Source organism: Lissotriton vulgaris, chromosome 3_2 (assembly GCF_964263255.1).
Source record: "Lissotriton vulgaris chromosome 3_2, aLisVul1.2, whole genome shotgun sequence".
Taxonomy (NCBI): domain Eukaryota; kingdom Metazoa; phylum Chordata; class Amphibia; order Caudata; family Salamandridae; genus Lissotriton; species Lissotriton vulgaris.
The window spans coordinates 25720185-25735971 of record NC_141690.1 but is presented as its reverse complement, the minus strand read 5'-3'; the positions used below and the strand labels follow the sequence as shown (position 1 = coordinate 25735971).

Here is a 15787-nt window from a genome sequence, read left to right as displayed (position 1 = left end):
TGTGCACAGAGTTCTAAGGCCCACAAAACCTCTCAGCAAAGTAATGAAAGAGTCTCCTTCATATATTCACTTCTAAAACAATGTCACAGATTTCACCAATCTGAGTACATGGTACATTCAATCCCAAAATGTAGGATGGACATCTCAAACTTGCTGTTAAGGGACCTTGTTTATGTGATGTGTGTGGCACCATAATATTTATCATGCTGTCTCCTGAGTTGGATAGACCATTTGCATCCTTAAGGTCCTGCTGTGTATCAACAATATCCCTCCCTCATCATTCTCCTTTGGGCAGACACACTTTGACTGGGACCTCACCTTAGGATTACTATCATACTAATTGACAGAATGTGTGAAGGTTTCCTAAACTGTTCCAGCAGGAGTGAGAGTCTAGAGACCATACTCTGGGTTAGATCCTAAAGATAAAGCAGTGGACCTGGCAAATCCATTCATAGCACCCTAGGAAAGATCCTGATACTCCAGCCTCGGTTTACATGGGACACCTCAATATTATTCACTAGCACTGCAGAGCTATACTACACCCATTACAATGTTGCTTAGGATTTGTGCCGTGGCTGAAGTTTGAACATATGAGCTACTAAGTCAAATAAATTATACAGTGAAGCCACAAAAGTCACTGTCAGAGCTACAGCACCTGTCCTCTTGTTGCCACAGGTACAGTATGAAACTTGCTCTCAGAGAATTTTCCCCAGACAACTCTACAACCAGCAGCAGTACAACTGTATGCTTCACAGATAAGACCCATTTTTCAGAGGAATGTATTTCTCTGGTAGACCCAGATTTATTCTAAAATAACAATCTCTTCAAGGCTGTCCTGTCATCTTGCAGATTGGAGGCTACTTCCGACAGCCTAGTGTCAGCTTTGTTGCTTGGATGTGCATACAAGCAAATCTGTCAATAAGCTTTTTGGCAAGGTGTGTGTATATGGCAACACCGTCATCCTCTTCAAGGCCATCCTCAGTCGTGTTATCATGGCTTTCACCAAGAGAACATTATGGCAAGGTCTGTGTAGACAATGTAGCAATAAATGAGTCAGTCATGACCAGTATCCTGGACAGCTACATGGGCTATTTAAAGAAGTGGCAACATTTCATTGAGCAGTGACAGTTTCATATTGGTATTATTTCACCATATTATTCATTTATGGAACGATCTTCAGGCTTGAATCTAATCGCACCCAAAAGTTCAGCCACATGGTAAATTTCCAGTATGTTCCTTTCAGGCACAATATTCCACTAATCCAGTGATAGAAGTCATTCAAGCAATGCTTAATGTTATCTTCATTGTCGAGTATCTCCAGGTATTCTTTTCCAAGCTAATTTCACTAACATCTACATTTGTAGGCAACATTGATTGCTCTGTTAGCTGACCCAGAGAGCACAAATGCTAGTTGAAAAGTAAATTATCAATCATGGCTTAGAAGCCCCTTAACAGACATGATCATAGCATACAAGACTTAGGGGCTGATTACGATTGTGGAAGGACCGACATCGTCAGCCATGCGGTGGCGGTCCTTCCGCCATCCAACCGCGATTTCCCCTGTCACATTACGATGGCAATGAGAATCGCTTTCAGACTGCGGTGGAAGCAAAGACCATCCACCAAGGAACTACCCCAAGCAATCGTTCTGATTGCCTGGCAGAGCAGTCTGCATCCATAAAATGGTGGCAGTGCCTAGCAGGGACCATCCGCCAAATTAGGATGCCCTCTCCAGCCAGCATTTCCGTGGCGGTGCAACCGCCATGGAAAGGCTGGTGTAGATTGGTTTCGGGGGCCGGTTGCTGGCCCCCTTTGTGTTGAGGGGAGGTGTGGGTGGTGTGGGTGCCCTACTTTTCACCACACCATGTGGCAGGACCGTGTATTGCATGCCATGAAGTGCAATAAAATGTACAACATGCTATTTTAATATTGTGGCGAGTGCTGCTTACAGCAGCACCCGCTGCAATGTTAAAATGCAAGATGGGACCGCCATGGTGTAGGTCGCATCCTAATTTGGTGTGCTGGACCGCCATATGTATTGCGGACGGTCCCGGTCACCACCACGATGGCCGACAGACTCCAGTACGTCCGCCATCGTAATCGGCCCTTTAGTTAGATTTCCTTCAACTTGGAGAAAATAAATGTTCTCTAAAATGAGTTTTCAATATTTTTTTTTCGAAATTCTCAATTGAAAGGCCCCTAGGGCCATATGTATGAAGGCGATCGCAAACGCAGAAATTTGCAGAATTTCGGCATTTGCGATCGCAAAATTGCTAAGTGGTATGTATGTAAGCAAAACAGCCTTGCAAAATAAGAAATCGCAAATTTGAGATTTTTAAGAAATCGCTATTTCAGAATCGCAAAATGGTATGTTATCAAGAAAAACACATTTTTTTGCGATTTCCTGATATTCCTTAATTGCGAATTCGCAAATTGCGAATTCGCATTTAAGGAAAACTTTCCCATTCATTTTTATGGGCCAGGAGGCCCATAGGAAGGAATGGGAATTTTTTCCTCAATTTGCGAATTCGCAATTTGCTAATCGCAAATTGAGAATAATTTCAAGGGTGCAAGGGTGTCCAAAGGACACCCTGTTGCACCCCATATATAAGCATAGGTGCACATGTGGTGCACATACATGCCCTAAGGGCATGTATGTGCGTCACATGGCACTTTGAATAATGCAAAAGTTTGCATTTTTCAAGGAATTCGCAACTTACCACCAACTAGAAGTTGGTGGTAATTTGTGATTCCTTAAGGCCATTTAGCAATTTTTTTTGCCTTCTTACATTGCATTTGAAGAATCGCAAAATTTGCTATTCCTTAAATGCAATCGCAAGATAAGGAATCGCAAATTTTGCGATTCCTTATTTTGCATTGGATTTTCCTTCATACATATCATTTTGCGAATTCCCATTCTAATAAGGCCGAAATTCTGCGAATTTCGGCCTTTGCGAATGCGAATTTCAATGATACATATGGCCCATAGCAATTTGCGATTCTCAAATAGCGATTCCCTAAAAACCCCTATTTGAAAATCGCAAAATGTAACTTTCATTCATATGGCCCTTATTTCCTTATGTAGATAAGAAAATGAATGAAAAAAATGTATATTTTTTGTCATTCAATAGTTTGCATTTCCTTTGATACTTTGGTGGTTCAGAATATGCACTTCTTACAACGTCACCATACTTCTATCTCTCTGGAGGTTTACTGCTACAGGGAAGCGCTTCTCAATTTCTATTTTATCTCTTTTCATAGTCTATAGCTATGTATGTTCATTTATCCTTGTTTCTTCTTGACCTTAAGCATGCAATACAAACAGCAATAAAGAGCAGTTGTTTTTTCTCTCGTATTGTATTTAATATTGCAGAAAACTCTTTTCGCAGAATGCTTCTAGCCTTGTTATGAAGCTGCCGATAATTCATGAACAAAAAAAAACTATTCTCTATATAAAGCACAGGAGTATTTCGAGTTTACTTGATCAAAGTTTCTCCGCATCAAAGCTGATTGCTGCTAATCTTCCTTTGTTTGCTTGCTGTCTGCAGGTTGCTGCAACAATTTCAAGTTTTAATTAAAGTTGTTATTTTTGATCCACTTTATTAGTTTGTTTACCTTCCAGTCGCATATAAATTAGAAAGAATTTGCATGTCCTCTTTGCAAAGATCTGCCTTACGGAGCTTAAACAGGATCTGCAAACCTTGTTTTCAAGGGTGTCTTTACTAAATCTGTGCCGTAGGAGCATTTAATAAATGTATGACTATTTTAGCTTGTAAACTATATAATTAAGAATAGGTCAAAGAAGGCGTGGTGATTTGACAGACTTTGTTGACGAATGGATTTAGGGATTTCACTGTGATGAGTATTTTTCAGAATAAATTTAATGTCTTCAAACTGGCTGTAAATGTTAACATTTAAAGAACTTTTAATGCGTGTTTCCTCAATAATCGTATTGCCCTTCTATATTCATTTTATTACATTTTATTTTCAAATCCCATAGGTTATTTTGCAAAAGAGATTTATGACAAGACAGCCAAGGCCATATTTGCAATATTAAAAGCAAAGGCTGGTAGTCGCAAAAGCCAATATGGAATAAGCAAAGTAGAGCTAATTTAGGTATTCCAAAATACAGCTCACAAACCTCTGGTTGGAGAGCCTCACCTCTCCTATCACTTCTGTAAAGTGATCTTCACTGCAAGTATGGAAAGCCCCACAAAGAGTTGTATATGTGTTCGAAGTAAATGTATGAGGAACAAGGGAGAGTGGTGATAACATTTGGAATAATTAATGCATAGGTGGACTATAGGGAAATTAAAACACATGTTTATGGTGGATATGCCAATACAAAAGCATGCTGTTCTTTATTTACCTCTTTCTGCTCCCTTCTGTCATTTATTGTGCCTCTTCCTCATTTCTCACCTCTATTTTTCCTATTTATGCTTGTTGCTTACTTTTATTTTGCCTCCTTCTGCTTATTTCTCACCTTTATTTTGCCTCCAGCTCATTTCTCACCTTTATTTTGTCTCTTGTTGCTCATTTTTGACATTTATTCTGCCTCTTTCTGCTTTTTTCTCACCTTGATTTTGCCTCTTTCTGCTGGTTGCTGACAGTTATTGTGCTTCTTTCTGCTTGTTTCTCGCCTTTATTTTGCCTCTTTTTTGCTTGTTTCTGACCTATATTCTGCCTTTCTGCTCACTTTTGACCCATATTCTGCCTCTTTCTACCTGTTTCTGACCTTTATTCTGCCTCTTTCTGCTCCCTTCTGACCTTTAGTCTGCCTCGTTCTGCTTGCTTCTCGCCTTTATTTTGCTTTATTGCTCGTCTCATCCTTTTTTGGCCTCTTTCTGCTCATTTCTAATCCTCATTTTGCCTCTTGCTGCTCATTGCTGACTTTTATTTTGCCCCTTTCTGCTTGTTTCCTACCTTTATTTTACCTCTTGCTGCTGGTTTCTGATCTCTATTTTGCTTCTTTCTGCTTGTTTCTGACATTTATTTTGCCTCTCTCTGCTCGTTGCGGACCTTTATTCTCCTCTTTCTGCTCATTGCTCACCTTTATTCTGCTTCTTTCTGCGTGTTTCTCACCTTTAATGTGCCTCTTTCTTCTCATTTCTGACCTTCATTCTGCCTCTTTCTGCTCTTTTCCCCTAGGACTACGGGGAGGCTGAATGCCCTGAGGTCCCAGCTGGCTCCCTGCCTCCTGCCGGAGCCGGCATTGCTCTTGCACGAAGGGAGCTCCCAGAAATGCAGCTTCATGTGTGTGAGAGCAATGTCTACAGGCAGAGAAAGAGATGAAACCTCCACTTCGGTGGGCACGAGCAATTTGACAGCTCTCTCTTGATGGGAGTGGAGTGTTCGTTTTGGCTTGGCGGGAGCAATCAGCAAAGGTGATACGCCCAATGCCAGATGCGGGTTGTGGCGACGATGCAAGTCTTTAGCGATGGTTCCAGTACATGCACCAGTGGCGATGCATCAGTTCTGCTCGGGGATGCACCGCTCAGCCGAGGAGATGCATTGGCTCTACTCTAGGGTGCCTACTCAGCAGAGAATATGAGTCAGTTCCGCTGACAAGCACCTTAGGCCCACTTCCATGGGTCCAGGACTGAGTTGACACCACTTGGCAGGGTAGACCCCTAGATAGCAGAGTCCAGATGCAGGGGTTGGAAGCCTGTTATGTCCCTGAGGCTTCAGATCACAAGGCCAGCTAACAAGCCCTTGGAGTTACTCTATGTTCTGGGTTCAAGAGAGGCAGGTCCAGTCCCACTCATCCAGGCAAGAGAGTAGCAGGCAACAGATCAACACAGTAATGCAGGAGTACAGCAGAGTGGCAGTTCTGCAGCAGCACAGCAGTCCCTCTTCCTCATAGAACATTCACAGGTCCTGAAGTGTACTGAAGTGGTGGTGTCTGAGGTCCAGTCTTTCTACCCGGAGGTGCCTTTGAAGTGGGGGATCCATCAAAGACATGCCTTTGAAGTGAACAGATCTATTCCTCTGCTGACATGGTTCCAGACTAACTACAGGGGTAGGTAGCCCTTTGTGTTCGGACAGGATACAGCATATTCAGGTGTAAGTGAAGCTGTGCCCAGCTCCACCCTCCCAACTGCTTTAATGGCCCAGGGAGACACACCTAAGCTCCCGTTCTGTGTGGTTGTCTAGGGCGAATACACAAAGGCCAACTGCCAACTGCACCCATTCAGGTGACCACAGACAGGCTGCAGGTACCAAATGGCTAAGGCAAGCAAATGGCAGGTTTCTAAAAGTGGCATTATCAGTATGGTAATATAAGACCTGACTTCACAATATGTTAGGATTTTAAATTAGTATTCCAGAGACACCAAGGTGTAATCAGTCATATCTTACCATTTGGAAATTTTTAAAAGGGATGTTTGGGGCTGGCAAAAGGTTTGTTTTGCCAGGTCTATATGGAAGTTTAATACTGCACACACAGGCTCCGGAATGACAGGCCTAAGCCATGTTTGAAGGGCTACTTAAGTGGGTGGCACAATCAGATTGCAGGTCCACTAGTAGCATTTAATTTACAGACCTTAGGCATGCTGTGCACTTTTCTAGGGACTATGAGTAAACAAAAAATGCCAATAGGGTATGAGCCAATATTACCATGTTTAGAGGAGAGATCACTTGCACTTTAGCACTTTAGCACTGATTAGCAGTGGTAACATGCTCAGAGTACTAATAGCAACATAAAAGTTATCAAAAAAACTGGAGGAGGAGGGAAAAAATTTGAGGGGAAGACCACCCGAAGGCTGGCAGGTCTAACATAGGTGTTAAAACGTATACATCTAAATGGAGCAAGTTGCATGAAACTAGTGTTGCATTAATGATGTACAGACTGTCAAACCAACACAGTTTAGTTTCACTGATTCTGTCAGGTCAGTACAATTTGGAGGATGATGTAAAAGGGCTGCTGCCTGTAAACAAAGCTATTGTTCTTCAAATGATTTAGTGAAACAATCTTCATTTCACTAACAGTATAATTCTGGTGTTAGGAATGTCTTAGAGGGAAGTAATCTCCTAGACAAATCTGCTCCTCCCAACCACACCACTTTATTTTCAACCTCTCACTTGTATAAGTTCTAAACAAATTGGCTTCTCCCAACTACACTGCTTTATCTGCAACTTTCCACCTGTAAAAATGTTGTAAAGACTTAACACTGTTTGGGCAATGAAATTGTATGCATCTAGTCTGATCCCTGTATTAATGCACCTAGAAGAATGCTGTATTTCACTCTATTGTACAGTTGTAATCCCAACTGTGTCACACCTTTAACCATGGCGATACCAAAGGAGATGAAGGACGGAGCGTTTGAGAAAATCAAACACTCACCCCAGTCAACTGATCTGGGATTAATCCATCATCATTCTTTAGCTCAGTTCACCACCCCAGTTCAGACATGGCCATATGCAAATTAGTCTGACCGTGTCCCTCATGGGAACCGTCCAGCCCGAACTGCCGAGCCATTTCTTCCCTGGACCGGAAACAAGCATCCTGGGACCGTTTTCAAGTTCCTAACCCTCATTAGCCAGGCTGTCTTCAATCCAGTGGCAAAGTGAGTAAGGGACCCACGTCTGGACATACCCTGCCAACTTAGGGCGAACAAAGCGATACCAAAGGAGATGATGGACGGAGCGTTTGAGCAAATCAAACACTCACCCCCAGTCAACTGATCTAGGTTTAATCCATCATCATTCTTTAGCTCACCCCACCACCCCCAGCTCAGACATGGCCATATACAAATCAGTCTGACCCTGGGTTGGCAGTTCGAGCTGGACTGTTCCCATGAGACACAGGGTCAAGACTGATTTGCATATGGGCAGGTCTAAACTGGGGTGGCATGGTGAGCAAAAGAATGATGGATTTAACCCAGATCTCTTGACTGGAGAGAATGTTTTGATTTGTTTTGCATTCTGTCCATAAATTGTGTATTTTTTTATGCTTTCTCGCCCTAAGTGCGCCAGGTATGCCCAGACGGGGGTCCTGGGCTCACTGTGCCACTGGAATCAAGCTATCCTGGCTGAAGAGGGGTGAAACCCCGAAACCGGTCCTAGGATGCTTGTTTCAGGTCCAGGGAGGACCTGGCTTGGCTGTTCGGGCTGGACTGTTCCCATGAGGCACACGGTCAAGACTGATTTGCATATGGCCAGATCTTAACTTTCGCTGGTGTGGTGAGCAAAAAAATGATAGATTTAACCCAGATATATTGACTGGGGTGAATGTTTTGATTGTTTCTGTATTCCATCCATCAATTGTGTGTTTTTTGCACACCTTTACCCATGGCAGAGCAAGGTATAGAATGGCTCATGCATTGATAGTTACCCATAACAAGAAATGCTTTCCTACTAATGATACAGAAATTCAGGTAACTTACCCTGTGTTAAGATAGGAGTCTGCCTTGTCTACTACGAGACAGATCACTTCACGAAGGTCAATCATGCCATTTGGGGTAGCTGTTTTGTCGTTTTCGTAGTAACTTAGGAAACCCCCTTCTAAAGTACACCACTTTTTGTTCATGTCTGTGAGGAAAGACAATGGTATTGTAAGAAAAAAATCTCTTGTTAAAGACATTCATTTATATCTAACCCAGGCTTTGAAGTTGAAAAAAACATGAGTGCAGATGCAAGTTTGATTTGTGCTCATTCTGTTTAAAGTAGCAATTTAGAGTTTCTCATAAACATATTGGTTGTGAATGGTATTTGCTGATGTGCATTTAGTTTCAATATCACGTCAACTGAGCAGCATAACTACAATATCTGATCAATGAAACAAAATCTGTAACTCAGACTATACAACCCATTTGTACTATTTACAAGGCCTTTCCACTGAGTAGGTGCCATTGTCCACATAGAAGTAAACATTTCTTGTACAGTCTAATCTTGCTGTCCTTCACCCCACCTTATTCTATAGCTTGTATTATTTAAAAGTTCATTGATCCATCCCCTCAGTGCCCAACAAGCGAACTCCATGTCCAATCCCAATGCCTAGTTATCATGGCTTTCTACAACAAATATGGTCTAGATTCAACTCCTTCTCTTTATGTTAAAAACACTCCCGATACTTGTTAGTACTGAGTCAGTCTGACGTTAAATTTATAGACTGAATACTCAAACGTGACCATTGGGAACATATCCTCCAACCAGTTGGGATTCTATTTTATTGGCATCACAACAACCACCAGTACCATGGCCAGCTATCTCCTATGATAGATTGGTGTGCTAGGGTGATCAAACCAGTCATATAAGACCACCAGGTTTCTGATGTGACATATGACCATTTCTGGCCCCAGTAGGGTTTGAGTTTTGTACAGTCCTATAGTACATGGACTATGTCATTCTCCTCACATTAACACAGAGAAACTTAGAATAGAGAAAAAAAAATGCAAAAAGTAATAAACAAAAAAAAAGATCAAACCAGCGATCTAAATTTTGATAATAATTTAATTTAAAAAACTGCAGAAAATGTAAACTGGCAATGTAAATACTCAGCTCACAGTTGAAAATGACTTGGGCACATTTTCATGCCGACAGCAATAGAGTGGAGGCTAGATAAACAAAGCGGGTGACGTACAACTTTAACAAAAACTGGAATTCTTTTGCATCACTTCCTGTTTTAAACATTTGCACATTTTCCCTTGCTCTTTAAAAAATGTTTTCCTTATTTTTGTCTCATTAAATTTTCTCTGTGACTCCCTTTCTACTTTAATCCAGCTACAGAAGGTGAGGCAAGGATCTCTTGTGGTGTGGAGGACTGTGCCCCATCGTCTGATCCACAGTTTCTCAGAAGGGCATCAAACATTAAAAATAGACAAACATATTTATTAACAAATAAAAAACGATAGACGAGGGTTTATGAAGACACTAATCTTGTTTCTTGACTTGTTTTTTAATTTCACAAAAAAGTAGTAGACTCAAAAATAGAGATAATGCCTTCTTACAGTTGCAGGTGGATATGACACAAGACTCCACAAATTGTGCACCTTGACAAAAATGTGACTACAGGGGTTCCTGAGTCCTTCCTCCATGGGGCCTAGATGACTCGATAGTGGGTACATTTGGGCCAGATATAAAAGAGGTTGTCACAGGTCACCCTTTCTGTTAGTAGTGGCAAAATTAGCTTACATTTGCCATACCAGGATCCAGTGTTTCTGTCCTGAAGAATGCAATGGACTCAAATGCGCCATCAGGAAGAAACATGCTTACAGTACTGTGGTGATGGGGTACTGATTCCCCTCATCTCCAGAGCTGGTTTTATATCAAGTGTTATTTCTAGTAACTAAAAAGATTGATTTAGGAGCACACATAGATTTTTGGTTTATCTAGGTCACTGGTCTATTCTTAGATGGAAGTGCCTCCCTGACTCCAGGTGAGGGCCCACTCTCCATCAAACTGGGGTTTTGGAGAGTGCGGGTTGTCCTATAATGAACATGACACCTGGTGGTGTGTAATGACATCCCATCGCATTTTTGTGTATGTCCAGCAACAGATGCTATGTTGAGTAGAATCATGAGAGATATATAGTCAAAAAATACAATCCGAGTAGCTCTTTTGTGTTAAAACATTGTGTTTGGAGGCCACTTTGGGCTCCTTTATTCCAACATTGGAGGAATTAGTGGTCCAGAGAGCACTGAGATTCCCTAGGTTCTTGCTCCTGGGGGACCTGAACATACATATGGATGTCCCCACAGCCCCTGGGGTCAGTGACCTTGTGGAACTAGGTGCTTTAGCACAGTTAAAAATGCAAGAGCCGAATATCACTCACAGCGGAGGCCACTGCCCCGACTTGGTATATTCCAATTTTGATGTCACCTTCAAAACTCCCCTCCCAGTTACATGGTCGGACCATTTCATGGTAAACTTTTCCTGGACTATGGATAGGACCCATGCCACAGCAGATAAACAACAGACCCCCTTCCCCCCTAGGATCAGTATTCCTGCCCTGGCAACCGTTCTATCCCATAGTCTGCCAGAGAATTCGGGAAACCTCGAAGAAGCGGTCGAGAATTTCTCGGCATGGATCCGTTCCTCCGCAAGTCAGATATCGCATACCAAAGCAAAGATCCGCCCACGAGCCATTCCGGCATCCCCATGGTATACTGAACAGCTTAAAAATCAAAAAATACACTGTAAAATGTTGGAAAGATTGTGGAGAAGGGAGTACTGCCCCTTGGCTAAATCAAAACTACGAGCTGGGCAAAAAGACTATCACGCTGCTATTAAAATAGCCAAGGGAAACTACTATGCAGATAAGATCCTTAAGGCGAAAAATAATAGCAAAGAAATATTTGCCATTGTCAAGAGCTTCACTTCACAGGTGGCAGAAATCCAAGTAGCCCCCCCTTCGGTGGAATGGTGTGAAAAATTGTCCACTCATTTTTCTGACAAAATAAAGAAAATTCAGGCCAGCCTTAAGACTAGTAGCCCCGCCCAACTCCCACCTGCCCAAGCTACTTATGAACAGATTACCTCCCACCTCCCCTCCACTCATACCATCATCACAAAAACGAAAGAAGTAATGTGCGCTTTCGCAGAGGTTGAGGTGAAGGATGTACTGGCCATTCTAAAGGCGCTTAAATCAGGCTCTCCGGCGGACCCCTGTCCGGCCAGAGTGTTGAGCGGAGTGGCGGAAGTCATTGCACCGATTGTTACTGATCTGGTTAACAAATCCCTTACTACAAGTAACGTACCATCTCAGTGGAAGCAAGCCAAACTTCTTCCACTTTTAAAAAAACCCTCCGCAGACCCCCTGGATGCATCTAACTACAGACCCATCTCCCTGCTTCCAGCAATAGCCAAAGTATGTGAGAAAGTGGCATTCCGTCAGCTCGAGAGGTTTGTGGAGTCTACGGGGGCATTACACTCAGCCCAGTCAGGTTTTCGCTCCACCTTCAGCACTGAGACCGCGCTGGTGGAGGTCACCGAGGCCATTAGGGATTGTTTGGACGGAGGCGGCAGAGCGGCCCTAATTTTATTGGACCTCTCTGCCGCGTTCGACACGGTCCCACATGCCCAGCTAATCTCTAGACTAGAGGATATTGGCATTACTGGTGCCGCTCTCACGTGGGTTAAATCCTTCCTCACGGACCGCTCTCAACAAATCTGGCTCCCTCCCTAACAGTCATCGATTAGCGGGGTGGACACTGGGGTCCCCCAAGGGTCGACTCTAAGCCCCCTGCTCTTCAATGTATATCTGACCCCCCTGGTATATCTTGCAGAGAGTCTGGGTGCCAAAATAATGGCCTATGCCGATGACACCCAGCTTCTCTTCACTTGGGACAAGGATAACCTTGACACGTTGAGAGTCCAATCCTGCTTGTCCTCAGTATTTGCTTGGCTAGCCAAGGCGGAGCTCAAGTGTAACGAGGACAAGTCGGAGATCCTCCTGTATGGCCAATTCCCGGTGGGATTCAGGGATTCCATCTGGCCCATTGGACTGCCCTGCCCACCTGGAAACTAAGAACCTTGGGATTTGGTTTGGTGCTGACCTGTGCTTCCGAGACCAGATCTCGAGACTGGCGGGAACCTGTTATGGGACCCTGATCACCCTCCGGAAGTTCTTTCCTCTTCTCCCCCAGGAAGCGAAGGAAACAGTGGCTAGAGCACTCATCCTGTCGCGCCTGGATTACGCTAATGCACTTTACGTGGGCGCTCCTGATTTCCTGCTCCGCAGATTGCAGGTGGTCCAGAACGCGACAGTGAGGCTCCTATTCAACATCCCCAAATGCCATAGTGTACGAAGACAACTGGCGGATCTTCATTGGCTTCCAGTTGCTCTCAGAGTGCGCTTCAAGGTCCTAACACTGGCCTTTAAGGCCTTACATGGTCCTTGCCCACCATACCTCAGTGCCAGGTTTGCCTTCTATCATCCCCCGCGACAATTGAGATCGGCCTCTCTCAGACATTTGGTCACTCCGAGATTTAAGAGAGCTCGTCTGGGAGGAAAATCCATGACGGTCATAGTCGCACAGCTATGGAATAGCCCCCCTGACCATTTGAGACACACGACTAACCTCACTTATTTTAAAAAACACCTTAAGACTCACTTATTCAAGCAATTTATGTAAATGCACATCTTCTCTCCTGTTATGTTATCCCTTTGTTACTTTCTGACACTGAATCCCTTTTCGCGCCAGGACAGTCTTGACTAGCAGTGCGCGCTACAAGAAATATATAACATAACATAACATAACATAACACCTCACACTTGGGGGTCCACAGCTGCTAGTACCTTACCTTGGATAAATTCCAGGAGTGTGCGTCTGTCTACTCATATGTTGCCTTGACTATAGCAATGCTTTGTTTATGGCTGCCAATGACAACCTACTGTCCAAACTCCAAGTGGTGAAAAATATGGCGGCCGGCCTAGTCTGTAAACTTCCGGAAAGCTCCCCCTCTGTGACTATTCTCAGAGTTCTTCAGAAAATGCGCTGTCTTCAAGATATGCTGCCTTACCCACAGGTCCTTGATAGTTAGAGCGAGCTCCTAAGTACCTATAGGTAAAACTGCATTACTACTGTCCTCTGATACGGCGCTACTGACTGTCCACTGTATTCATGCCACCAGATATATTGGCAGAGCTTTTCCTTTACTTCCCCACGTCTTAAAATCAACTTCTGCTCCATCTCCGTTCCTGCTCTGATTTTACTAAGTTAAAGAAACTGTAGAAGACCCGGTTGTTCTAGGTTCTGGATGATGGTTATGTGATGGCTGAGATATACCTTCGGGTGTGAGTCACTGTGCATTACTAAGTGGAAATAACTGATGGGAGTTCCTGTCATTTTGGATATAGTTTGAGCAACACCACCCCAGGAAGCAATATATTAGTGGGCAGGAACATGTTAGAAGTGTAGGAAATCAGCATCTATGAGTGTGTCCTATTCTATGTTCTTTTTCATGCCTGATATAAAACCTATGCAAATATTTTAAATACAGTATCAGACATCCATAATTCATAGAAATTGTCTTTTGTTTGCTTACAACAGATCTCACAATTCAAGCAAGTCACAAACTCACCAATATCTAATTCCCAGGCACTTTTTCTCTGTACCATTCCCACCACCTTGGAACTCGAAACAATGCTCAACAGTTTGAACACCCATCTAGTAGCGTCAGAAGAGGCACTAATCAGGGTAATGATTCAGAGCTAGGGGGCTCTTCTGGAAATCCAATAATTCGCCCATGCGCTATATCCCTAATTCAATGAAATGTAAATATGACTGAGGGGGAAGTGATATTACACTCTTTGAATTGCTCCCAGGTAAGGACTGTCCCATTAAAATATAAATGTCCCAGGTTAGGTATCCCTGTCCTAGCTAACACTTGGACTACTCCGGGTTCTGTCATAAGTGGGAGCACAGGGTTATTAGCTATGGGCAGTGCATGTGTGTATGAACAAGGAACTCCTGATCGGTCACTTAGAGTTTTCCATGCCATATAGGTGGATGCAGCTATAACCACCTCACCCCTAACTCTGGGAAGGCAGCTGTGGCAAGAGGGATCCAAGTGGAACAACGCCAGTCTTCTCTCTCTCAAGTGTGAAATATGAAAGTGTTGAATCTGGATGGCTACCAAACACTACCAAGTAGTATTGTTCCAAATGGCAATTTCAAATCTGCCTCTGTCACAAGGGAGTGTTACCCACCATATTCTTGGTATCTTGTTTACCTAAATACCCTGCATTAGGAGAGAACTGACGCTTCTGAAAAATTATTTATTAAGTTGGATCTGGACAGGAACTTGGAAAGGAGTTCATTTCAGAAAGTCCTATATGACCTGCAATAGATAAAGACAGCCTCTGTCATATTTTAATATGTTAGGGCAACCAAACTGCCATAATTCAATCTGATAATGGATGCCAAATGATGATGCAAGGGCATGCTAGGTATATAATCAATTCAATCATTCAGCAGATTTAGAATTCAGACAGCACTCGAGTAGTAGACCCAGAGCGCAAAAACAATTCAGTTTTGTTCCATTTAATAATAATGGCTGAATATTTGCCAAATCTTATTATGTCCAGTAATAATGGTGTGAAGTTACATACCTAATACCTCATGAAGGGTAGGATATCTTCAGCATACATTGACATGAGTAGTTTCCCTACTTTGAAGTTCAACCCCCACTGTGAATGATGCTATCTGTCCTATGGGTAATAACTAAGATAAACAGTAGAGAAGGTGGCAACCCAGCCTCATAGCTCTACCTATTGGAAATTGTTCCGATGCTAGCCCATTCACAGACACCTTAGCCACCAGCTTCGTATACAGCAAAAAGATAGTTTTCACAAATGGTTTGCCATCGTCATATCTACATAGGGTAGTAATTTATATAAGGCCATTTTAAGGAGTCAAACACCTTCTCTGCATCTAAGAAGACTGCTCCAGCTTCAAGTTCAGTTTCAAGATGTTATATCACATAAATTGTGCATGGATTCAATGAGGTGGGTCTGCGTGGGACAAATCTCGAACGGACTGGGGAGACCCTTTTTCCGTAAGTAGAGACAAGTGGTTCACCAGGACACTCACCAGTATTTTTTGTTATTGAGATGTATAATTTAAAATGGCCTATGTGAGGCACATTGTGTGGGGTCTTTACTGGTTTTTAAGAGTATTGTGACAATAGCCTTACACATTGTGAGGGTAACTCCCCAGTCCTCAAGGCTTCATTATACACCTCTTAAAAGTGTGAGGCCAGTAAGTGTTTATATACAAAAAGAATACTTGATGAAAGAATGCAGAACAATGTCATACATTCACCCCAGTACAAAGATCTGGGCCTA

At 43.0% G+C, this 15787-nt stretch overlaps 1 protein-coding gene across 1 annotated transcript in view; it reads right to left on the bottom strand.

The window, feature by feature from the left end:
* The window catches only part of ARAP2 (ArfGAP with RhoGAP domain, ankyrin repeat and PH domain 2), a 1270949-nt gene that overhangs the window by 468547 nt on the left and 786615 nt on the right, over window positions 1–15787 (bottom strand). Inside the window, exon 16 of the mRNA XM_086964430.1 lies at window positions 8385–8529. Coding sequence (XP_086820556.1) covers window positions 8385–8529 — 145 coding nt within the window. The remainder of the gene's footprint in view (window positions 1–8384; window positions 8530–15787) is intronic.